Source organism: Ranitomeya imitator, chromosome 1 (genome assembly GCF_032444005.1).
Source record: "Ranitomeya imitator isolate aRanImi1 chromosome 1, aRanImi1.pri, whole genome shotgun sequence".
In the NCBI taxonomy this organism is placed as follows: Eukaryota; Metazoa; Chordata; class Amphibia; order Anura; family Dendrobatidae; genus Ranitomeya; species Ranitomeya imitator.
Genome location: NC_091282.1, coordinates 634,336,981 through 634,363,924, shown reverse-complemented (window position 1 = coordinate 634,363,924; position 26,944 = coordinate 634,336,981). Strand labels below are relative to the sequence as shown.

The following is a 26,944-nucleotide window of genomic DNA, read 5'->3' as shown; positions in this document are numbered from 1 at the left end:
CTGGACTTAAGATGGACCCTGAAAAAGTGAATGCCATTCTCAATGTGCCGCGATCCTACGGAGTAAAAGCCATCCAGCAGTTTCTTGGATTCGCTAACTACTACAGGCAGGTCATATCTCATTTCTCCTCTGTAATTCAACCTCTTTCATCTCTCACTCATCTCTCACTCATAAAGGTTCCAACCCGAAGATTTGGACCCCGGAGGCCGAAAATGCCTTTGTGCTCCTGATTCCTGAAGCAGTCTTTTTCCTCCGTCCCTGTATTCCAACATCCTGAGATTAACAAGCCATTTGTTCTCGAGGTGGATGCCTCCTACACGGGTGCCGGAGCGGTGCTCTCTCCCCTGTGGGTCGAATGGTTCCTTGTGGATTCTTTTCTAAAGCATTTTCTGCATCAGAACGCAATTATACCATTGGAGACCGAGAACTCTTGGCCATAAAGCTGGCTCTGGAAGAATGGAGGTATCTTCTAGAAGGAGCTGCTCATCCATTTGTAATTTTCTCTGACCACAAGAATTTGGCCTATCTTCAGACTGCGCAGAGACTTAATCCACGGCAGGCTTGTTGGTCCTTGTTTTTTGCCCGCTTCGACTTCGAGCTTTGTTTTCGGCCATGCGACAAGAATGTCAAAGCCGACGCACTGTCTAGGCTTTCCCAACCGGAGGATGTCGACGAAGAACCAGCACATATCTTGGATCCCTCCAAGATCGTCACGGTGGCCCCTTTAAGGATGATCTGTCCTCCTTCGGGTAAGACCCTAGTGGCAGAGGGTGACAGAGAGAGGGTGCTTCGCTGGGGTCATTCTTCGAAATTGGCAGGCCATGCGGGGATTAAGAAGACCTTCCTTCTCATCGCCCGCTACTATTGGTGGCCTATGTTACGTCAAGATATCGAAGAGTTTGTCGCCTCTTGTCCTTCCTGTTCCAAGAACAAAGTGCCAAGACAGTTACCTCGTGGAGGCCTGCTTCCTTTTCCAGTTCCTTCTGTCCCGTGGCAGCATATCACCATGGACTTTATTACCGATCTACCGAGTTCCTCAGGTTGTATAGTCATCCTTACGGTAGTAGATCGGTTCTCCAAAATGGCCCATTTTGTTTCCCTGCCCGGTATACCCTCGGCTCCAGAATTGGCGAAAATTTTTATTTCGAATATCTTCAAACTTCACGGTTTTCCTCAACACATCGTGTCCGACAGAGGAGTACAATTTACGTCTCATTTTTGGAGGGCGTTATGCAAACTCTTGAAGGTTTCTCTAGATTTTTCATCAGCCTACCACCCTCAAAGCAATGGTCAAGCTGAGCGAACGAATCAAATTGTGGCTGCCTATCTTCGACACTTCACTAATGCCCACCAAAATGATTGGGTCAGTCTTCTGCCTTGGGCTGAGTTTGCCTATAATAATCATTCCAATGAATCCTCAGCAAAGTCTCCTTTCTTCATCGTGTTTGGACAGCATCCGAATATGCCTCTTCCGATTTCCTCAACTTCTGGAGTACCGGCAGCTGATTCTTTGACTTCGGACTTTTCTACAATATGGGGAGAGGTTAAAGAAGCACTCAAAAAGGCATCTGTTAGGCTAGGTTCAGATTGCGTTAGTGCAATCCGTTTAGTGCCTAGCGCTAGCAATGTGTTGTAAAGGGGTCGCGTTAAACGTCCCCGCTCTCGCAGATCTACGATCTGCGAGAGCGGGGAACGGAGCGCGGGCGCACCTCGGACGCTGCAAGCAGCATCCGCGGCGCGCCACAAAACACCGGCACATCGCTAGCGCGTGCCGAAAATGGCACGTGCTAGTGATGCGTGTCCCTATTGCTGTTAATGGACGCGCTAACGGACGCGTTGCACGGCGTTAATTTCGCCGTGCAACGCTGTCCGTTAGCGCAGTCCCATTATCGCAATGGGAACCTAGCCTTAGGATGAAAAGACATGCTGACAAGAGGCGTTTAGATTCTTCTCCGTTTTTACCCGGCGACAAGGTCTGGCTCTCCTCACGTTACATTAGACTCAAGATACCATCTTATAAACTTGCTCCTCGCTACATCAGTCCTTTTGAGATTCTGAGTCGAGTCATCGATGCCGCCTACAAGCTGAAGTTGCCTGCCTCGCTCCGTATTCCCAATACCTTTCATGTGTCTCTGCTCAAACCCGTTATCCTTAACTGCTTCCATCATTCTTCCTGTACCTCTCCTCAGCCTGTCCGTGCCGATAACATTTTTGAGGTGAGGGATATTTTAGCCATGAAAAAGGTTTGTGGGAGAGATTTTTTCTTGGTGGATTGGAAGGGTTTTGGTCCTGAAGAGAGATCGTGGGAGCCGTTAGAGAATATCAATGCACCTCGTCTTCTAAACAAATTCCTCTCCAGTTTTGGGAGAGGGGATTTTAAGGAGGAGGGTACTGTTACCGCTGCTGCTCACCTTCGTCGCTCCGCTCCTGGCTCCCGGCGCGCTGTTCCTGTTTCCGCTGCTGTGGCTGCTCTCCCTGCTCACCTTGGCCGCTCTTCTTCTGGGTCCCGGCGCGCTGTTGGTCCCACCTTCCTCGTTCCTAAGTCTCTGGTTTTTGTGTTTTTCTTCTTTTGTTTCTCCTCCTTCTGAGCCGTCCCTCTTGGTATCTGCTACTGTGGACAGGTGACCTCTGGGCCTGCTCCTGACGGCCCCTGTATAGGGGTTGGTTAACACTAGGTCAGCTCGCCCAGGGATAGGTCTTTTCCACGGTCCAGAGGGTCCACTCTTGTTCTTGCCTCTGATAGCGTCACAACCACATTCAAGAAGTTTATTAACCCTTCAGGTGTTTCACAGGAATTTTTGGAATGTTTAAAAAAATGAACATTTAACTTTTTTTCACAAAAAATTTACTTCAGCTCCAATTTGTTTTATTTTACCAAGGGTAACAGGAGAAATTGGACCCCAAAAGTTGTTGTGCAATTTGTCCTGAGTACGCTGATACCCCAGATGTGGGTGTAAACCACTGTTTGGGCGCATGGCAGAGCTCGGAAGGGAAGGAGCGCCATTTGACTTTTTCAATGCAAAATTGACTGGAATTGAGATGGGACACCATGTTGCGTTTGGAGAGCCCCTGATGTGCCTAAATAGTGGAAACCCCCCAATTATAACTGAAACCCTAATCCAAACACACCCCTAACCCCAAACACACCCCTAACCCCAACACACCCCTAACCCTAATCCCAACCCTAACCACACTCCTAACCCTAATCCCAACCATAACCCTAACCACACCCCTAACCCTGACACACCCCTAACCCTAATCCCAACCGTAAATGTAATCCAAACCCTAGCCCCAACCCTAACCGTAGGCCCAACCCTAACCCTAGCCCTAACCCTAAACCTAGCCCTAACCCTAACCCTAATGGGAAAATTGAAATACATTTTTTTAATTTTTCCCTAACTAAGGGGGTGATAAAGGGGGGTTTGATTTACTTTTCTAGTGGGTTTTCTAGTGGATTTTTATGATTGGCAGCCGTCACACACTAAAAGACGCTTATTATTGCAAAAAATATTTTTTGCGTTACCAAATTTTGAGAGCTATAATTTTTCCATATTTTGGTTCACAGAGTCATGTGAGGTCTTGTTTTTTGCGGGACGAGTTTTTATTGGTAACATTTTCGGGCACGTGACATTTTTTGATCGCTTTTTATTCCGATTTTTGTGAGGCAGAATGACCAAAAACCAGCTATTCAAGAATTTCTTTTGGGGGGTGGCGTTTATACCGTTCCGCGTTTGGTAAAATGGATAAAGCAGTTTTATTCTTCGGGTCAGTACGATTACAGCGATACCTCATTTATATCATTTTTTTAATGTTTTGGCGCTTTTATACGATAAAAACTATTTTATAGAAAAAATAATTATTTGTGCATCGCTTTATTCTGAGGACTATAACTTTTTTATAGGCAGGCAGGGAGTCTGACATCGGCGTACTATTTCGCCCAATGCCGGAAAGGGGTTAAAATTATAGAATTGTCAGTGGGCAAACTTACAAAATCAGCAAGGGATCAAATACTTATTTCCCCCACTGTACAGCTAAAACAGACACACCATATGCAGACACATGTTTCAAGGTGTTTTCCCCTCATATCCTCTTTAGAAAGACACGGTACTTGAACTCTAGTGCCACCTACTGGAGATAACAATAGTATTGGTCAATAGTACCCTTTTAACAAACCTTGCCATATGACTAAGGCTGCGGTCACACTAGCAGTATTTGGTCAGTATTTTACATCAGTTTTTGTAAGCGAAAACCAGGAGTGGAACAATTAGAGGAAAAGTATAACAGAAACATATGCACCACTTCTGCATTTATCACCCACTCCTGGTTTTGGCTTGCAAATATTGATGTAAAATACTGACCAAATACTGCTAGTGTGACCGCAGCCTAAGGATGAAAAGACGAACCACACTCTACCTTTACAGACATGTAGTTCCATGTTTCACTTCTCATCCATCCAGACTAGAGATCTAATTTGGCTAAATGAAAGTTTGCTCAGTTAGAAGCCTCTGACATAAGGCTTAAGGGGGGAACATTTCTCCTTATGGAGTGCCAATCTTTAAGGATACTTACATACCATACAATGAATTGCTTGGAAATATATGTGGCATGGTTCCACCCATCAAGGTATGTGCACACGCCAGGATTTCTTGCAGAAATTTCCTGACAAAAAACGGACATTTCTGCCAGAAATCCGCAGTCGTTTTTTTTGTGTTTTTTTATGCGTTTTGACGCGTTTTTTGCGCCTTTTTGACCGTTTTTTCCCAATGCATTAAAAAGTGGGAAAAACACGGAAAATCCGCAAAATTAATGAACATGCTGCTTTTTTTACCGCAATGAGTTTTTTTTGCGGAAAAAACGCATCATGTGCACAGAAATTGCAGAATGCATTCTAAATGATAGGATGCATATGTCTGCGTTTTTAATACATTTTTATCGTGAAAAGACGCGAAAAAAAACACAAAAAAACCTGAACGTGTGCACATACTCTCAGGGTGTCTGGGATGCAGTTACTGACAGCTTGGCCGTCCAATCTGGTATAGGAGTGTGCTGAAGCTGTGTGTTAGCTCGACTAACCAATCTGAGACTGTGAGGCGTCGGCTGTCTCCATGTGTTCATTATTCCAGTTAATGACCATGCCTCTTAAAGGGAACCTGTCACCCCGAAAATCGCGGGTGAGGTAAGCCCACCGGTATAAGGGGCTTATCTGCAGAATTCTGTAATGCTTGTAGATAAGCCCCCGATGTTACCTGAAAGAGGAGAAAAAGACGTTAGATTATACTCACCCAGGGGCGGTCCCGCTGCTGGTCAGGTCGGATGGGCGTCTCCGGTCCGCTGCGGCGTCTCCCATCTTCATTACAAGACGTCCTCTTCTAATCTTCAGCCACGGCTCCGGCGCAGGCGTACTTTGCTCTGCCCTCTTGAGGGCAGAGGATAGTACTGCAGTGCGCAGGCGCCGGAAAGGTCAGAGGCCCGGCGCCTGCGCACTGCAGTACTTTGCCCTCAACAGGGCAGAGCAAAGTACGCCTGCGCCGGAGCCGTGGCTGAAGATCAGAAGAGGACGTCTTGTAATGAAGATGGGAGGCGCCGCAGCGGACCAGAGACGCCCATCCGACCTGACCAGCAGCGGGACTGCCCCTGGGTGAGTATATTCTAACGTCTTTTTCTCCTCTTTCAGGTAACATCGGGGGCTTATCTACAGCATTACAGAATGCTGTAGATAAGCCCCTGATGCCGGTGGGCTTAGCTCACCCGCGATTTTCGGGGTGACAGGTTCCCTTTAACTGAGCTCTGAGTTTCCCAGAACACTGCCAGACATACATTCAGCCTGTGAGGTTTGTGCTGTGCTCTCTGTGCCTTGAGTTCTATATGTTTGATCTGTTGCCACTTGCCTGGCCTTGGGCTTTGTTCTTACTACCTGCCTGTTTAACCTCTTCAGCTCTGATCTGTTATCCTCCAGAAACTCTGACCTCGGAACGTTACCTGCCTATGCTTTTGTCTCTTCCTTCTGTTTATGAGGTACCCTCCTGGCTTCTCACCTTGGACTCCTTGACCACTCTGCCTCACGGCTTGACCGTGAGAAGTGACTAGCGTTACGATATGCATTTGCAGACAGGTGTTTCAGGGTTTTCACAGCTCATTAGTAAGGAGACTTACTGGATATGCCATGTAATGCTTATCTGCTAATTTAAATATGCAAATAGCCTCTTCAAAGAGGAAGAGTACTTGAACTTTAATGTCACTTATCTTAAACAATAATATTGATCCTATAATGCGACTTGTCTCATCATTTAGGATAAAAAGTCAAACCAAACACGCAATATGCAGACACATAATTCAAGGTGTTTACCCCTCACAGCGCTTTAGAGAGTCACAGCACTTGAACTCTAGTCCAACCTATTGGAGGAAGAATCCAAGAAAACATTATTGACTCTTTAACAAGACTTGGCACATGACCTAGAATTAGAAGCCAAAGCAAACATTGCATTTACAAGCACATGACTCTAGAAATGTATTCCTCATCAGTGTAAGGTAGGAGATCTAATTTAGGTAGGTGGAAGGCCTCTGACAGGCAGTTCAAGGGAGAACGTTTCTCCTTATGGAGAAAGTGAAGATGGTATAAGGAGACTAATAGGCCATGCAATGTTCCTCTAGGAATTTAAAAATGCAAATTGCTTATTCCAAGAGAAACAAGACTTGGACTCTAGCACCACCTGCTGTATTTGAGGTAGAAATCCTAATAGTTAATATTGACCTTTTAACAAACTGCCATATGAGTTACAATAAAAAGCCAAACCACACACTACATTTAGTCTAAGTTCACATTAGCGTTGCGCCGCTGTTGCGTCGGCGACGCAGCGGCGACGCGCCCCTATGTTTAACATAGGGGACGCGTGCGTCTTTTTGGTTGCGTTTTTCGCCACGTGCGTCGTTTCCGACGCTGGCGTCGGACGCACGAAAACGCTACAAGTTGCATTTTCTGTGCGTCCGATTTTGGTCAAAAACGACGCACGCGTCGCAAAACGCGCGCGTTTTTGCGCGCGTTTGCGCGCGTTTTTCGATGCGTCGCGCGTTGCGTCGCCGACGCAGGGCGGCGCAACGCTAGTGTGAACGTACCCTTACAGATGCATTGTCAGAGGTTTGCCGCGAGAGGACTGCAGCGTCTGATTTCTCCTACTCCTGCACTGATTAGAAGCCCTTCACCTTCATATTAAATGGTGCAGGTTTCTTTTAGCAGTGCAGGGGTTAATCTGTTCAGTTGAGAGCTCCTGGAAGCTTTCCTGCATTAAGGCTGTCAGCTGCGCACTGTTAGCCACTCCCCTCTCCTATATAATCTGGGTCCTGTCTTGCACTCATTGTCAGAAATAGCTTTTGCTGCATGGCTGGAGGTTGTCGATGGTTATTATTGGAGAAGGCGTTTAGTGGATTTATCTGTGATTTACCTCTGTTTATGTGTATATTTGAATCCCTGTTCATATTACCTTATTTTGTCTAATACAGTACACTACTACTCTCCATACAGACTGAAGGCGGATTCAGGAGATAAGTCAAGATACGTGGTCCCAGCGTCTTCACCATCAGAAGTAATCCAGGGAGCAAGGCGAGTTAGGCCATCCCTAGTGTTAAAGACAGGGAAGGAGCCCCTGGTTCTGGGACACCCGACAACAGAGCCATGACACCTGCATTGTTGCTGTGAGGTCAAAAAAAGCAAGAAAATCAAAGCCTGAACCAGGAAAGATCTCTGTAATTTATATTACCTCTGAGCCATTGGCTGCTATGGGTATTAAAGGAGAAACTCGTGGTGTAGCCACCATCTTCCCCTGACCTCAATCCTATAGAGAACCTTTGGAGTATCATCAAGCAAAAGATCTATGAGGGTGGGAGGCAGTTCACATCAAAACAGCAGCTCTGGGAGGCTATTCTGACTTCATGCAAAGAAATACAAGCAGAGACTCTCCAAAAACTCATAAGTTCAATGGATGCAAGAATTGTGAAGGTGATATCAAATATGAAAGGTATTCTTTGCAGCATGAGATGGTGCATTGTCATGCATGAAGATGATTTTGCTTCTGAAGGCACGTTTCTGCTTTTTATACCATGGAAGAAAGTTGTCAGTCAGAAACTCCATATACTTTGCAGAGGTCGTTTTCACACCTTCAGGAACCTTAAAGGGCCCTACCAGCTGTTTCCCCATGATTCCGGCCCAAAACAAGACTCCTCCACCTCCTTGCTGATGTTGCAGCCTTGTTGGGACATGGTAGCCATCCACCAACCATCCACTTCTCCATCTATCTGGACCGACACTCATCAGTAAACAAGACTGTTTGAAAATTAGTGTTCATGTATGTCTGGGCCCACTGCAACCATTTCTGCTTGTGAACACTGTTTAGGGGTGACCGAATAGTACGTTTATGAACCACAGCAAGCCTTTGAAGGATCCCACACCTTTTGGTTCAAGGAACTCCAGAGGCACCAGCAGCTTCAAATAACTGTTTGCTGCTTTGCAACGGTATTTTGGCAGCTGTTCTCTTAATCCAGTGTTCCCCAACTCCGGTCCTCAAGAGCCACCAACAGGTCATGTTTTCAGGATTTCCTTAGTATTGCACAGGTGATGGAATTATTGCCTGTACAGGTGATGCAATACTAAGGAAATACTGAAAACATGACCTGTTGGTGGCTCTTGAGGACCGGAGTTGGGGAACACCGTCTTAATCCAATGAATTTGTCTGGCAGAAACCTTCCTCATTATGACTTTATCTGCATGAACTCTGTCTGTGCTCTGCTTCAGTCACAAATCTCTTCACAGTATGATGATCACTCTTAAGTTTTCATGAAATATCTAATGTTTTCATACCTTGTCCAAGGCAATGCACTATTTAACCCCTTAATGACAGCCAATACGTCTTTTATCTGACCTGAGATATAAGAGAATAGCCTCCCCATACAGGTAACAATCTAGCATCTGTCAGTTGTACACTATAGCTGACAACTTGCTGTGTCAGCCATGATAATAATAATAATAATAATTTTTATTTATATAGCGCCAACATATTCCGCAGCGCTTTACAAATTATAGAGGGGACTTGTACATGATCAGTGTTTGCACCACCCAAATCTGTTTAACCCCTTGGATGCTGCTGTAAATAGTGACTACATCATTATAAATGGTTAACAGAGTGTGAGAGCTTCCACTTTATCTAAATTGGTGCCCTCAGATAATGATTGTGTGGTCCTGATGTTTGCGATGGCAATTCATCACCAAATAGCGGCCTTAGAGTCTGACGGCTGAAGTAATCTGTTCAGAAGTTAGCGGCATTTAGGCCGGCGTCACACATGCGAGTTTTACGGACGTAAGAGCGCAGAATCTACGTCCGTAAAACTCGCAAAAAATACGGCACAATTATTCTCTATGCCCCTGCTCCTATCTGCCGTATTTTACTGATCAGTATTATACGGCTTTCTACGGCCGTACAAAATCGCAGCATGCTGCGTTTGTCACCGTACTGCGCAAGAAATACGCCAATGAAAGTCTATGGAAGCGTGAAAAATACGGATTACACACGGACAAGCAGTGTGACTTGCGAGAAATACGCAGCGCTGTTAGAGAGAAAAGCCGGTAATTCAGTGCGGTGTACAGTAAAATCACACTGACAGCTTACAGTAAAATAGGTAGAATAAATGTGTACACATAGAATAGGTATATATATATATATATATATGTCAGTGAGACACATATATGTATATATATTAATATTTATTCCAGCGCTAGACAGCTTGAAAGCCGGTAATTCAATTACCGGCTTTTTCCTTCTCCTTCCTAAAACCCGACATGATTTGAGACATGGTTTACATACAGTAAACCATGTCTTCTCTCCATTTTTTTTGCAGATTCCACACTACTAATGTCAGTAGTGTGTATCTGCAAAATTTGGCCGTTCTAGCTCTTAAAATAAAGGGTTAAATGGCGGAAAAAATTGACGTGGGCTCCCGCGCAATTTTCTCCGCCAGAGTAGTAAAGCCAGTGACTGAGGGCAGATATTAATAGCCTGGAGAGGGTCCACGGTTATTGGCCCCCCCCTGGCTAAAAATATCTGCCCCCAGCCACCCCAGAAAAGGCACATCTGGAAGATGCGCCTATTCTGGCACTTGGCCACTCTCTTCCCATTCCCGTGTAGCGGTGGGATATGGGGTAATGAAGGGTTAATGCCACCTTGCTATTGTAAGGGGACATTAAGCCTAATTAATAATGGAGAGGCGTCAATTATGACACCTATCCATTATTAATCCAATTGTAGTGAAGGGTTAAATAAAACACAAACACATTATTTAAAAATATTTTAATGAAATAAAAACAATGGGTGTTGCAGTATTTTATTCAACGCCCAATCCAGTCACTGAAGACCCTCGTTCTGTGAGTAAAAAAACATAATAAACCAACAATATACTTACCCTCCGCAGATCTGTAACGTCCAACGATGTAAATCCTTCTGAAGGGGTTAAAACATTTTGCAGCAAGGAGCTGTGCTAATGCAGGCTGCTCCTCGCTGCAAAACCCCAGGGAATAAGGCTAAAAATAGATCAATGATCTATATTTAGCTTTATTTGCGGTGAGGCGCCCTCTGCTGGCTGTTCATAGATCGTGGGAAATTACCTAGAAAGCTCCCTGGCTTTCCCTGGCTAAATATAGATCATTGATCTATTTTTAGCCTTATTCCCTGGGGTTTTGCAGCGAGGAGCAGCCTGCATTAGCACAGCTCCTTGCTGCAAAATGTTTTAACCCCTTCAGAAGGATTTACATCGTTGGACGTTACAGATCTGCGGAGGGTAAGTATATTGTTGGTTTATTATGTTTTTTTACTCACAGAACGAGGGTCTTCAGTGACTGGATTGGGCGTTGAATAAAATACTGCAACACCCATTGTTTTTATTTCATTAAAATAATTTTAAATAATGTGTTTGTGTTTTATTTAACCCTTCACTACAATTGGATTAATAATGGATAGGTGTCATAATTGACGCCTCTCCATTATTAATTAGGCTTAATGTCCCCTTACAATAGCAAGGTGGCATTAACCCTTCATTACCCCATATCCCACCGCTACACGGGAATGGGAAGAGAGTGGCCAAGTGCCAGAATAGGCGCATCTTCCAGATGTGCCTTTTCTGGGGTGGCTGGGGGCAGATATTTTTAGCCAGGGGGGGGCCAATAACCATGGACCCTCTCCAGGCTATTAATATCTGCCCTCAGTCACTGGCTTTACTACTCTGGCGGAGAAAATTGCGCGGGAGCCCACGCCAATTTTTTCCGCCATTTAACCCTTTATTTTAAGAGCTAGAACGGCCAAATTTTGCAGATACACACTACTGACATTAGTAGTGTGGAATCTGCAAAAAAAATGGAGAGAAGACATGGTTTACTGTATGTAAACCATGTCTCAAATCATGTCGGGTTTTAGGAAGGAGAAGGAAAAAGCCGGTAATTGAATTACCGGCTTTCAAGCTGTCTAGCGCTGGAATAAATATTAATATATATACATATATGTGTCTCACTGACATATATATATATATATACCTATTCTATGTGTACACATTTATTCTACCTATTCTACTGTAAGCTGTCAGTGTGATTTTACTGTACACCGCACTGAATTACCGGCTTTTCTCTCTAATATATGTGTCTACTGACATATATATATATATATATATATATATATATATATATATATATAGACAGTATATATATATTTTCTTTTCTTTTTGGGACACATGGATCACTTCTATAGCGGTATGTTGGTTTTGCTAGCCTGCGAGAAAACCACGCAGTACGGATGCCATACGGATTACATACGGAGGATGCCATGCGCAAAAAACGCTGACACACCCTGCCTACGGAGGAGCTACGGACCACTTTTTTCGGGACTTTTCAGTGTATTACGGCCGTAATATACGGACCGTATTGTTTTACGCTGTGTGTGACGCCGGCCTTAGGTGGTAAAAATACACATTTTCATTTCTGTCATACCACTTTGCATTAATTCCTGTAAAGCACCTGAAGGGTTAATAAACTACCTGACAGCAGTTTTCGATATGTCAGGGGGTGCTGTTTTTAAAATGGTATCACGTTTGGTGGTTTACCAATATATGAGACCCCTAAAGTCACTTCAAACATGGATAAGTCCCTAAAAAAATAAATTTTGTAAATTTACTTGAAAAAATGAAAAATTGCTGCTACATTTTTAAACCTCCTAAAATGCTAACAAAATAAAATAACATTTTACAAATGGTGCTGATGTAAAGCCGACATGTGGGAAATGTTATTTATTCATGGTCTGCTGTGGTATGACCATCTGGATTAAAGGGATAATTATTCAAATGTAGAAAATTGCTAAATTTTTTTACATTTTTCTCAAATTTTAGATATTTGTTATAAATAAACACTAAACATATTGACCTAAATTTACCATTATCATAAAGTATAATGTGTCATGAAAAAACAGTCTCAAAATCACTGGGATTTATTGAAGCGTTCTAGAGTTATTACCACATAAAGTGACACTGGTCAGATTTCAAAAATTTGGCTCCGTCACTAAGGGGTTAAAGCTTTTCAGCAGCAGAGAGATACTTTTTATTTCCCATGTTGCTTGAAACCTGTGGCCTGCTTAATAATGTGGAACATCATTTTAAGTAGTTTTCTTTTAATTAGAATCACCTGGAAAACTAATTATCACATGTGTTTAAGATTGATTTCAGTGATTCATTGAGCCCTGAGACACAATACCATCCACGAGTTTATTTGAAAAACAAAAATTAAATCTATGACACTTAAATCCAATTTGCATAATAATTTTGAACATGGTGCATGATGAGGAAAAATGTTCCCCCCCTTAACCTCATATCAGAGGCCTCTCACTGATACAAATCAGACTAAAGGTACCGTCACACTAAACGATATCGCTAGCGATCCGTGACGTTGCAGCGTCCTGGCTAGCGATATCGTTCAGTTTGACACACAGCAGCGATCAGAATCCTGCTGTGATGTCGTTGGTCGCTGCAGAAAGTCCAGCACTTTATTTCGTCGCTGGACTTCCTGCTGACATCGCTGAATCGGCGTGTGTGACGCCGATTCAGCGATGTCTTCGCTGGTAACCAGGGTAAACATCGGGTTACTAAGCGCAGGGCCGCGCTTAGTAACCCGATGTTTACCCTGGTTACCAGCGTAAAAGTAAAAAAAAAAAAACACTACATACTTACCTTCCGCTGTCTGTCCCTCGGCGCTCTGCTTCTCTGCCCTGTGTAAGCACCGCTGTGCTTTCCGGCCGCTGTGCTTACACAGGGCAGAGAAGCAGAGCGCCGAGGGACAGACAGCGGAAGGTAAGTATGTAGTGGTTTTTTTTTTTCACTTTTACGCTGGTAACCAGGGTAAACATCGGGTTACTAAGCGCGGCCCTGCGCTTAGTAACCCGACGTTTACCCTGGTTACCGGCATAGTTGGTCGCTGGAGAGCTGTCTTTGTGACAGCTCTCCAGTGACCAAACAGCGACGCTGCAGCGATCCGGATCGTTGTTGGTATCGCTGCAGCGTCGCTTAGTGTGACGGTACCTTTACTACACTGCTAAGTGACAAACACCCTGAATAAGGAGAAATGTTCCCAGTTAGATTTTTGGTTAGAGGCCTTTCACCTGGCCAAATCAAATCTTTGTTCTGCATTGATGAGGGGTAAAACATGAAAACATGTGTCTATAAGGCTATTTGCACACGGTGCAGATTCGTGTGCAGACTTTTCCGCACCATTTTTGCTAAATCCGCAGGTAAAACGCACTGCGTATTTCCTGCAGTTTTTCTGCGTATTCCATCTGCGGTTTTACACCTGCGGATTCCTAAAATGGAATAGGTGTAAACCGCTGCGGAATCCGCACAAAGAATTTATATGCTGCGGAAAATACAACGCAGCGTTTCCGCACGGTATTTTCCGCAGCATGTGCACTGCGGATTTGGTTTTCCATAGGTTTAAATGGTACTGTAAACCGCATGGAAAACGGCTGCCAATCCGCAGCCAAATCCGCGCTGTGTGCACATAGCCTAAAGGCCCCTTCACATTAAGCGACGCTGCAGCGATACCGACAACGATTCGGATCGCTGCAGCGTCGCTGTTTGGTCGCTGGAGAGCTGTCACACAGACAGCTCTCCAGCGACCAACTATGCCGGTAACCAGGGTAAACATCGGGTAACTAAGCGCAGGGCCGCGCTTAGTAACCCGATGTTTACCCTGGATACCATGCTTAAAGTAAAAAAAAAAAAACACTACATACTTACCTACCGCTGTCTGTCCTCCAGCGCTGCGCTCTGCTTCTCTGCTCTCCTCCTGTACTGTCTGTGAGCCGGAAAGCAGAGCGGTGACGTCACCGCTCTGCTTTCCGGCTCACAGCCAGTACAGGAGGAGAGCAGAGCACAGCGCTGGAGGACAGACAGCGGTAGGTAAGTATCTAGTGTTTGTTTTTTTTTACTTTTAGCATGGTAACCAGGGTAAACATCGGGTTACTAAGCGCGGCCCTGCGCTTAGTTACCCGATGTTTACCCTGGTTACCAGTGAAGACATCGCTGGATCGGTGTCACACACGCCGATCCAGCGATGTCTCCAGGGAGTCCAGCGACGAAATAAAGTTCTGGACTTTGTTTAGCGACCAACGATCTCCCAGCAGGGGCCTGATCGTTGGTCGCTGTCACACAGAACGATTTCATTAACGATATCGTTGCTACGTCACAAATAGCAACGATATCGTTAACAATATCGTTATGTGTGAAGGTACCTTAAATGTAGAGTGTGGTTTGGCTTTTTAACTTGAGTTACATGATGTATGTGAAAAGGTCAATATTGACTTCTAGGATTATTACCTCCAAAAGGTGGAAATACAGTTCAAGTCTTTGTCCTCTTAAATATGCAAATAGCCTTACTTGCATATTTAATTTCCCACAGTAGTATTGCATGGTGTTTAACACAATGTAAAACCACCCTAAAGGTACCATTACACTAAACGACTTACCAACGATCACGAACAGCGATACGACCTGGCCATGATCGTTGTAAGTCGTTGTGTGGTCGCTGGGGAGCGGTCACACAGACAGCTCTCTCCAGCGACCAACGATCAGGGGAAAGACTTCGGCATCGTTGAAACTGTCTTCAACGATGCCGAAGTCCCCCTGCAGCACCCGGGTAACCATCGGGTTACTAAGCGCAGGGCCGTGCTTAGTAACCCGATATTTACCCTGGTTACCATTGTAAAAGTAAAAAAAAAAAAAACAAACACTACATACTCACATTCTGATGTCTGTCACGTCCCCCGCCGTCAGCTTCCCGCACTGACTTTTACTTTTACAATGGTAACCAGGGTAAATATCGGGTTACTAAGCGAGGCCCTGCGCTTAGTAACCCGATATTTACCCTGGTTACAAGTGAACACATCGCTGAATCGGCGTCACACACGCCGATCCAGCGATGACAGCTGGTTATCAGCGACCAAAAAAAGGTCCTGATCATTCCCCATGACCAACGATCTCCCAGCAGGGGCCTGATCGTTGGTCGCTGTCACACATAAGGAGATCGTTAGCGAGATCGTTGCTACGTCACAAAGCGTGATGTTGCAACGATATCGTTAACGATATCGTTATGTGTGAAGGTACCTTAAGTCATTTGGCAAGGTTTGTTAAAAGGTCAATATTGATTATTAGGATTTATACCTTCAATAGGTACCACTAGTTTGTTTTCTTTCTTTCTGAATAGGCGATTTGCATATTTAATTTCTCAGAGGAGCATTGCTTGGCAAGTAAGTCTCCTCATGCTGTCTTTGCACTCTCCATAAGGAGACACTTTCACCCTTGAACAACCTGTCAGAGATCTTTCACCTAGCCACTTTAGACTTCCCAGTACTTTACACTGATGACGAGGAGTATAATTCTATGTCATGCGGCAAGGCTTGTTAAGTGGTCAATATTGATTTATATGATTGATTTCTCCACTAGGTGGCACTAGAGTTTTGGTTTTCTTCTTTCTAGCGAGGCTATAGGCTATTTACATATAGTTATATTGTAAAAAGGTAAAAGAGAGTGAGAGGATGATTAAAACATAAAATCTATGGCCAAGTGGAAGGAGAACATAAAATGTAAGGAATGAAAATCAATTGATCAATATAATGTAGCTTAGAAATTCCAGTAGATTTCCTTTTGACGTACAGTGGATGACTAGAATGAGCTAACATAGGGAGTCTGTATTAGCATCACAGATCGGACAGTGTCACAGCATGTTGGGACACACTCCCAATACAAACACCTAAATTTAAAACAGCCATTCCTTGGGTGAAAGGATCTTTTGTGCTGCAGAAAAGATCATCCTGTGTAAACAGGACCTGTGCTGCAGAGAACAATAGCAGTTTATGTGCCCTGAATGATCTATTACACAATCGGTAAATATTTATTGATCAGTGCAAACCGGCTGGTGTTACCCCATATTTACACATACTGGATATATGCCAGGGCTTGTCATTCCTATCACAGTTGTCTTATGTTACCTGGTTTTTGAGCTGCTGTCGTTTCTTGCCTCCTTTATTCTGTTTCTTCTCAGATACTGCTGCACGCTTCTAGGAAGTAAATGAGATCAGTGATCCTCATGCACACTGTACAGTCACCGTTGTTGCACATGGGGGCTGAAATATCAGCTGAGTATTGTGTAGAGACTACTGTTCTCCTCAGCTATATAACACATATTACAGTGGGCATATTACATCATCACTAAGGACAGCACAGTGGCTCAGTGGTTAACACTATATACAGTGGCTCAGTGGTTAGCACTGTATACAGTGGATCAGTGGTTATCACTGTGGGTTTGCAGTGCTGGGGTCCTGGGTTTATATCCTACCAAGGACAACATCTGCAAGGAGTGTCTACGTTCTCCGTGTTTTGCTCCAAAGAAATACTGATAGGGTATTTATACTGGAAAGAAAGAAGAGTTTTGTGGATGATTTCAGCACTTGCTGATCAATGATGAGACATATATCCCAGATTGTCAAATGGATAGTGGTTTATTCTACATGTTTCAAAGTACAAAAGACTTCTTCATCAGGAATGACCTGAAATCATCCACAAAACTCTCCTTTCTTTCCTGGATATCGTTTGGTCATTTACTGACCCGGGGATCTGCTGCAACTCATAAAATGTGAGTGTAATTTTGATTTTTATCACCTGGCATACTTCTTGGATAAGGCTGTGTCACCTTACTGTAGAATACGGGCGCGTGCTATGTGAGAAAACATCGCTTAGCACTCGGACCAGTGTTAATTTATGGGGAAGCTCACATCACCATTTATTTTCTCCAGCGTATTCGACGTGCATGTAAAATCACAGCATGCTGCGATTGTACGCGTATATCGTCCGAGACTCGCCAATGCAAGCCTATGGGAGCGAGAAAAAAAAATCGCACAGCAATTGGACCATGCGAGTGCTGTCAGATTTTTACGCACCGGTGTCCTTTCAAAAGCCGGCAATTCATGTGCCGCATACAGTAACATCACACTGACAGGTTAGAATAGATAGAATACAGTAGATATATATATATATATTTATATGTATATATATATATATATATATATATATATATATATAGATGTATATATGTGTGTGCCACTGACATCTATATACTGTATGTATATTGTGAGGCAGTGACCGGTGTCACAGGTAGGGGTCACTGTATGTTCTCCGCAGGATGCGCATGGAAGCGTATGGAGGCCATGGGGGTGCATTGCAGTCACAGGCATAGCTGTGATGGCAATGCAGACTAAAAATAAGTGTTAGTCTTGGACACGCTGGTTGTCCAAGGCAAATTTAGGGAAAACCTGCTATGGGGTTTTTGTATTCTGAAACAGACTGCCGGATGATAGTCGTGCAGTCCATTTCATTCCAGGCCTTGGTTCTCCATGCGGCTGAAGGCCACAGATCCCAGTTAAAACCCCTGCTGTAAAGGGTTTGGGTGTGTCAGGGTCAAAGTCTGTATCAGTGAGGTGTATGCTAGAGGGCAGAGCAAGCGGCTCTGCAGAACACATGTGAGGCAACACATGTGAGGCAACACAAACAAACGGAGCCAAACAGCCAAGGGAGCTGAGACGCCTGACACCCACAGCCTGCACAGCGGTGCAATCGCCCACGGTAACTAGTCAGAGAAGGACTGGAGTGTTTAGTGACTGTAAACTGAAGGATATCGTGTACTGTGGAAAGCTGTGAGTAAAGAGGCAGTAACACGGTGGTGCAAGTCGCCCACGTCAACAAGTCTCGGGGGTGGACTCTCCTGTGCCTGAAGGAGGACTGGTGTGTTTGGTGACTGTAATCTGGAGACTATGGTTCCTGGCAGCAATCTGGAGGATACCGGGTACTATGTAGTGCTGTGAATTGGACATTAATGATACATACTTGTGTGAATGAAGTTGATGCTGAGAAGTAACCGCGTTAAAGAGTTTATGCTGAAACTTTGTTGGGTCACTGCCTCCTCACTGCATAAGTGCGCTACCGCGACACTACAATATATATTACTTAGATAGAAGAAAAGCCGGCAATTCATCTGCCGTGTACTGTAAAATCACTGCAGAAGCCGTCAGGATAGAAGAGATGGATTACATACAGTAAATACATGTAGAATAAATAGATATATAGATGTCAGTGACAAATACAATTCGTACAGTGTGTGTGCAATTTACTGTACATGTATTTAATTATTAAAAGATTATTTTTTTGAAAAAAAAAAAAAAATGGCATGGGCTCCTAGTCAGGTCTAGGAAGACTTCTGGTGGTCCCAAACTTCTTCCATTTAAGGATTATAGAGGCCACTGTGCTCTTAGGAACCTTGATTATTGCAGAAATTCTTTTGTAAAGGTACCGTCACACTCAGCAACTTTCCAACGATCACGACCAGCGATATGACCTGGCCGTGATCGTTGGAAAGTCCTTGTGTGGTCGCTGGAGAGCTGTCACAGCGACCAACGATGCCGAAGTCCCCGGGTAACCAGGGTAAACATCGGGTTACTAAGCGCAGGGCCGCGCTTAGTAACCCCATGTTTACCCTGGTTACCATTGTAAATGTAAAAAAAAAACCACATACTCACATTCCGGTGCCTGTCACGTCCCCGGCGTCCGCTTCCCTGCACTCTTCCTGCATCCTGTATAAGCGCCAGCCGGCCGTAAAGCAGAGCGGTGACGTCACCGCTGTGCTCTGCTTTACGGCCGGCTGGCGCTCACACAGGATGCAGGAGCAGTGCAGGGAAGCGGACGCCGGGGACGTGACAGGCACCGGAATGTTTTTTTGTTTTTTTTTTTTACATTTACAATGGTAATCAGGGTAAACATCGGGTTACTAAGCGCGGCCCTGGTTACCCTGGTTACCAGTGAACACATCGCTGGATCGGCTTCACACATGCCGATTCAGCGATGTCAGCGGGTGATCCAGCGACGAAATAAAGTTCTGGCCTTCTAGCTCCGACCAGTGATGTCACAGCAGGATCCAGATCGCTGCTGCATGTCAAACACAACGAGATCGCTATCCAGAACGCTGCAACGTCACGGATCGCTATCGTTATCGTTGTAATGTTGTTCAGTGTGAAGGTACCTTAACCTTGGCCAGATCTGCGCCTTGCCACAATTCTCTGAGCTCATTGGCCAGTTCCTTTGACTTCTTGATTCTCATTTGGTCTGACATGCACTGTGAGCTGTGAGGTCTTATACAGACAGGGGGTCTGAATACTTTCCGTTCTCACTGTGTATATATAGTGTGTTTTGACGAATATTTCCTTTGAAAACGATGTGTAAATGACAGAGAATTGCAGTATGTAAAAGCTCATGTTAAAATCAGATAGCAATCACACTGCACTCGGATGTTAATCGGATGCTTGGTGAGAAAAATCGGATTGTACTCGCATGACACTCGCATTACACTTGTGCGACTCTCAGCAGGGAATCTCGTAAAGATTTTTTCATACGTTTAAGGCTACGTTCACATTAGCGTTCCGCTAATGTGCGTCGCTGTTGCGTCGGCGACGCAGCGGCGACGCGCCCCTATGTTTAACATGGGGGACGCGTGCGTTTTTTTGTCGCATTTTCCGACACGTGCGTCGTTTCCGACGCTAGCGTCGGACGCAAGAAAATGCAACAAGTTGCATTTTTCGTGCGTCCGATTTTCGTCAAAAAACGACGCACGCGTCGCAAAACGCAGCGTTTTTGCGTGCGTTTGCGCGCGTTTTTTGTGCATCGTGCGTTGCGTCGCCGTTGCACCGTCGCGCAACGCTAATGTGAACGTAGCCTTAGTGTGACTCCGGCCTAAGGCCCTATGTTGCGCTTATCTCTCCTACAGCTTTGAGGGTATTAATACTGTGAGCCTATGGCGCTATATAAGCGAGTAAATGAAATGTCAAAATTCGATATTTTCTGATATGTCTTCTTCTTTCATTTCAGGTTCTCCAATGAGGTACTTTCCAAAGTCAGGTGAAACATGAAATCTTGCTTCATTGTTAGTCCTGAGCCTTCTGCAATAACCCAGGTTACGTTACAGCAGAAGACACTTTCTCTCTGCCTGGGTGTGGATGCATTGTTATAAAGAAGGAAGAAGAGAATAAATTTTCACAACACAATGTTATCTATGACTTCTAGAACGTGAATGCCAGAAGCTAGTAATTATACAAAGAGGCACAGCATTGCCCCCTTGTGGAAACTATTTAAAACAAGATTTTCTTGACAGCTGCCTCTTTTGTTTATCACTTGAAAATTTACCGGTAATCCAATTTTTTATTTTGCGCTTTCTTTATTTCCCTCCTTTTCCCGATAGCCTTAACTTTGAAAGTACTTGACACCATTCACTAAAACTCCCAAACTTTACAAAACAGAAAGAGGGACCAAATTATGAGGAGTGCTACGCCCTCTGAGGCAACATTTTGCCACATCTTAATCCACGCTAATTTACCATTTCTTTCTCCCCTGGCAGGAGGAGTTGTCAGAGGGGCGCTGGCAGTGAGGGACTTTCAGCAGACGCCTGAGACTGCATGGCGTAGACCCAAATCTGGGTCTGTCCGCTGCATCTAGGACAGTAGGGACTAGAGATGAGCGGAATGGATTTACGGGTTCTGGTCCAGTGTCTAGGTCCAGTGTCCTGGCGGCTGGAGGGAAGCAGCGAATCTCTTAACTTCGCGGCATTTGATTAGCCAGGGCTGGAGCAATGTCATGAGTCTTGTACTATGACTTAGGACAAAAGCCAAATCAGTATCTCAGTTTGCAGACGTGGTGTTTCGGCTGTTGGCCCTCATCAGGGCGAAGTATGAGAACTGATTTGGCTAGGTGAGAGGCTCTGGACTGAGGTCTAAGGCTTCTTTCAAACTTGCGTCTTGTGACGTACGTCGCAATCCGCCGTTTTGGGAAAAAACGGATCCTGCAAATGTGTCCGCAGGATGCGTTTTTTCCCCATAGACTTGTATTGCCGACGGATCGCATTGTATGGCCATCCGTCGCATCCGTCGTGCAATGGATCCGTCGTGTTTTGGCAGACCGTTGGCACGAAAAAACATTCAATGTAACATTTTTTCGTACGTCGCGTCCGCCATTTTCTACTGCGCATGCGCAGCCAGAACTCTGCCCCCTCCTCCCCGGACCTTAGAATGGGCAGTGGATGCTTCGAAAAACTGCATCCGCTGCCCATGTCGTGCATAATTTTCACAACGTGCGTCGGTACGTCGCCCCGACGCTTAGCGACGGACCCGTACCGACGCAAGTGTGAAAGAGTGCAACCTTTTCTTGTATACTATCGTGCCAAAGCATTGTCTAATAGGAAATACATGAAATATGAATAGCAAAATGGCTTTTGAACATTAGGAAAAATATTGTTCACATTTGGACAGGGAGGTCAGGGACCCATCAGTCTAATGAGACCACCTTGACGATGGTTGATTGGCTCACACTATTTGGCCAAATCCTGTGCAAAGCGTCTCTCAAATATTTTTCCTAATGTTCAAAAGCCATTTTGCTATTCATATTTCATGTATTTCATATTAGACAATGCTTTGGCACGATAGAGTGCAACCTTTTTTTGTATATGGAGTTAGCTGCTCCTGGTAAGCACCTATTCACACTAGTTTGGATGTGCCAGTCGTTATTCTGTCATTGCAAGTGTGAAAGTAGCCTAAAGCCTCTCTCACACTATAACATTGTCTCAGGTTGGGACATTACTATATAAAGTCAAATCGCTGATCTGACACTTTGCATAGCATTGTGTCAGATCTGCGATCTGACAGGCAGTGCAGGAGGCTTGATGGCATGCCACCTCAGTGAAGGACCAGGAAGGAGCCTCGTGGCCATTTTGGATCCGGGGTCTCCATGGAGACTACAGGAACAACGCGATCTCATTTCGTTGTTCCGGTAGCAGAGCGCAGGGAGCCCCCTCCCTGCGCGATTGTTCTCTGTGCTGCTGTCACTACTGACAGCAGCATCAGAGGAATTAAATGCCCACGATCGGCGCTAGCTAGTGAGACCGCGCGATCGTGCCGCCATACTAGTACGGTTGTATATGGATACACCTAAATAAAATGGGAATGGTTGGTGATATCAACTTCCTGTTTGTGACACATTAGTATATGGGAGGGGGAAAACTTTTCAAGATGGGTGGTGACCACAGAGGCCATTTTGACATCAGCCATTTTGGATTCAACATTATTTTTTTCAATGGGAAGAGGGTCATGTGAAAGATCAAACTTATTGAGAATTTCACAAGAAAAACAATGGTGTGCTTGGTTTTAACATTACTTTTTTCTTTCATGAGTTATTTACAAGTTTATGACCACTTGTAAAATGTGTTCAAAGTGCTGCCCATTGTGTTGGATTGTTGGAAAGTCTAAGGGAGTCACATCGGGAGACCTTGGTGGCCATTGAACTGGCCCACGACAACCAATCCACTTTCCAGGAAACTGCTCATGTAGGAATGCTCGGACCTGACACCCATAATATGGTGGTGCTCCATCTTGGTCTGATGGGACTGCCAGTGCAGTCAGGATCCAAGTCTGCAATGTTAGAGCTCCTATAAACAGTATGATATCACTGTCAGGCATTTGACGAGAACAATAACCCCCATGACGTTTCTAAGCCCGTCCCACTCACTATCAGTGTACATGGGTGTAGAATAGTTGGGTGTAAATATTTTACACTTAAGAGGAAAAGCATGTTGTGGCAGAACACGAAACACAAAAATAGAATGTGCGTAATGTAGTATTTTGTCTAGGTTTGGATCAATCTGATTTTGCAGGAATATTATAGACCGTGCATTGGAAGAAAAAAAAATTGGGAAATGTTGATTAACTGTTATTGCCTCTTTCATTATTTTATGGCTTTTGTTTTTTACAGGTATTATTTTCAGCCTCCATATGCCAGGGTCCAGCGCAGAGCACTTACATATTTAGGAGAGGTACTTTCTTTAAGGTAGGTGTCACACTACCGTAGAATATGGGCGAGTGCTATGCGAGAAAATATCGCATAGCACTCGGACCAGTGTTAATCTATGGGGCAGCGCACATCACCGTATTTTTCCTCAGGCATATTTGACGTGAGTGTAAAATCACAGCATGCTGCAATTGTACTTGCCCATGCAAGCCTGTGGGTGCAAGAAAACCTCAGACACCACACGGACCATCCTTCCAGGTGGCGACAAATATGCACACATTTTCTTCATTTCAGCCCACTGAGCATTATAATTAAATGGGGAAAATCAGTGAGAAATGTAAAGCCATAAGCATGTCATACGGATGTCATACAGATACATGGGTGTGAGAAAATTGCATCACTGCTGTGCAAACGCATTACACACGGATGACCATACGGAGAACACTCGTGTGACTTTCGGGAGGGAGACTCGGACTGATTTTGCACACGCCGGCCTATATCTTGAACTCCTCTGGCAATATTTAGAATATGTTTCCCACATTTTGCTTGATCTATCAATAGTGATATTCACGTACCAGACTAATTTATCAAAAACCCATTCATTGATTGTGATCAATAAGAAATCACTAAGCTTCCTTTGATTACTGTGACTTTGACTGACCGTGTCTGGAACAATTCGTCCGCTCCGAGTCTTTCGGCCATCCGTGGTTGAGGTGGAAGCGGCTGGCATGGACACATTTTGCTAAAGAAACCATAGTAAAGACTTATTAGATATTATCATTTGTTGGAGAATACACAATAGCAGAAGCCCAGCCACATAGTAGTGCCAAGGCAGCAGCCGTGGAGTGGTGGGCCACAGCAAGCATCCAGCTACCATGGAAATCTATGGGCACCTCACAACTTTCCCACAGCTGACACCTGAAATGGCATGACACCTGAATTGCACTTCTAAATGGCGCTCGTTTACAGGTAAAACGGGAGAGATCAGACCAGAGGTAGCTCCGGTCACTGCGGATCTATTTTTTTTATTTATGATGCTTTGCTTATATTGCACTCTTATCCTGCAGCACTTTACATACATTATCATCACTGTCCCCAATGAAGCTCACAATCTAGATTCGCTATCAGTATGTCTTTTAGTCCAGTCAAAATACGGTTTGACCTGGAACAAATTCCAAGAAAGCGTTTTATGATTTTTTTTTATTACTATTATATGTGGGGAACAACATATTAAAAGTTTTCCAAAAATTGATCACCACAAAGGTCCTAACTATGACGTCATAAGACGATGACAGCAATCGCACTAAAAATAACGAATATTTCCCTATTTCAAAGCTGTAGCTTTAGGTTACAGGAGAGTTTGCATTTTGGATACTATATATTTTCATATAACAATTTTTACACAAAGTTTTATACTAACTACATGGACAGGAAAGATCATGACGTCATCAATGACGTTATGACATACAGTATATGTACATTTCTAGAAATTATAGAATACACAGTGCATTTTAAGACCTACTTCATCACTGAATAAGCGTGTCAGGTTAATAGTCACTATTTTCATCATCAGACACTGCTTCCTCACTCATATTGTCACAATGCCCTTCTTGACATGGTCCGCATACCCGTGAACAGGTAAGTCCGTGTCTTTTGCAAGTGCACCGAAGTGTACTACAACCACGAGAACAATTGCAGTGAATTATTTTCAGAAGTGTTTCTGGCACGGGTGTATCCATCATCACTGGAGCTAGACTGTTGTTCTGCAATTCCCATCCCCATTCAGTAGTGTCCATGGCCTCACCATTGTCCACCCAAAGCATCACTTGGAGGTAACTCCGAAGGGCATGATACTTTGTTGCAGAGGAGGTCGGTGGCAGTCGTTCAGGTGTAACAAAGATTTTGGCTGAACCAACTTTTTTTGCAGAGAATAGAATACCTCATTGCAGACAGATTGTCTCTAGGTTTGCCCCCGAACAATGCCACCATCGCTTTACACCCAGCGTCTTCAATCTCAGCTCCGTTTTTGTTAGGTGTGGAAAAGATTTTAGCACAGCTATTTAAGACCGAGTCTCCCTTCAAAACCTTGTGTAGACCGAGTTTTTTTCCGATTCCAAAAACCGTGGAAGAGGTATCTATCAGGACTAGGAAGTGGACCCTCTGGGTCACGACTTCAGAGCCCCCCGAGGGTGAGTGAACCAGATGGTGCCACCCCCTGTACAGGGAGTGTTAGGGACAGGCCCAAGGAGGGTGAAGCCCCAACTGCCGGAGCCAAAGGGACGACTGAAGATAGAACAGAGAGAGAACGGAGGACGGAGGGAAGATGGAGCTACTGAAGAGGCTAGAATGGCGGAGGCACTGGACAGATAGAGGCAGCAAACGACAAAGTACTGACCGGAAGGATGAAGGCACACGTAGACGAAAACAACGAAGACTTAGAACTAGCAGGCACAGCAAGAACACGGAACTGGAAGGCACGGCAGGAACACAGAACTGGAAGGCACAGCAGGAACACGGGACTGGAAGGCACAGCAGGAACATGGAACTGGAAGGCACAGCAGGAATACGGAACTGGAAGGCACAGCAGGAACGCGGGACTGGAAGGCACAGCAAACAGAGACAATCTAGAGACAAAGCAAGAGATGAACGGAGCCTAGGAACCTAAGGTGATGTTGGTAATAACCAGCAAATGCAATAGACGCAAAGGCGTCTTACCTGGTCAGATGCAGGAGAGAAATACCCGACGGGTGCCGCCATATTGGGGGCGGAGCCAGTGGGTCACGACCTCCCAGAAGCCCCGGCGGTGAGAGGAGCACATCTGTGCATGCGCGGACCGCCGAAGGGACGAACACCAGGGAATCCAGACGGAGAGGAGCGAGGAGGAGCGTCGGGAGCGCGCCGGCCGGAGGGGTAAGTTTTGAGTGGTGTAACAGTATCGCAACCTGTGAATGCATGAGGGAACAGAAGACTGCTGCAGACATGGTTTCCCAGGAACTTCCTCATAACCTTAATGTCATATACTGTTGCAGGACTCCCTTTATCCGAGTAGAAATAAAGCTTGTTGCCATCGCTGGTTGACGCGTGATGACGTAACAACACCAAAAGATCTGTATCTTCGCCAATGAGACTAGTACTTTTGTTGAATGACATTGATACTGCTGCCTTAACAATCTCCACATCTGCATCCCCCTCTGATTGTATTACGTGGCAACCTCTGTCATTCATGCGCTGTGAAACGAGATTGATAAGAGACTGTTTGTTCTCCACATTCGAAAGGAAGTCCTCCTTTTCCCGACAAATTTCGTTCCTTCAGCAATGTTCACTTTGTTACTTGTTCGTTTTTTGCGCTGTCGCTGATGGGTAATGTCCTTTGTGTTTGGTCCTCCAATGTAACCATGAAATACTATCGTAGCCTTACCATAGCGCTTTAGCGTGAAAGATGCATAGTCTTCAGCGGTTGAACAATATGTCTTTCTTTCTGACCACTTCAGTCGATGGA

The 26,944-nt window shown here is 44.7% G+C and overlaps 1 protein-coding gene across 2 annotated transcripts in view; it reads right to left on the bottom strand.

The window, feature by feature from the left end:
• The window catches only part of HORMAD1 (HORMA domain containing 1), a 206,266-nt gene that overhangs the window by 8,122 nt on the left and 171,200 nt on the right, over positions 1-26,944 (bottom strand). For both annotated transcript variants that reach the window (XM_069726982.1, XM_069726974.1), the window contains exons 13-14: positions 24,107-24,187; positions 16,560-16,628 (exon numbers count right to left, since the gene is read on the bottom strand). In XM_069726982.1, the coding sequence (XP_069583083.1) occupies positions 16,560-16,628; positions 24,107-24,187 (150 nt within the window). The remainder of the gene's footprint in view (positions 1-16,559; positions 16,629-24,106; positions 24,188-26,944) is intronic.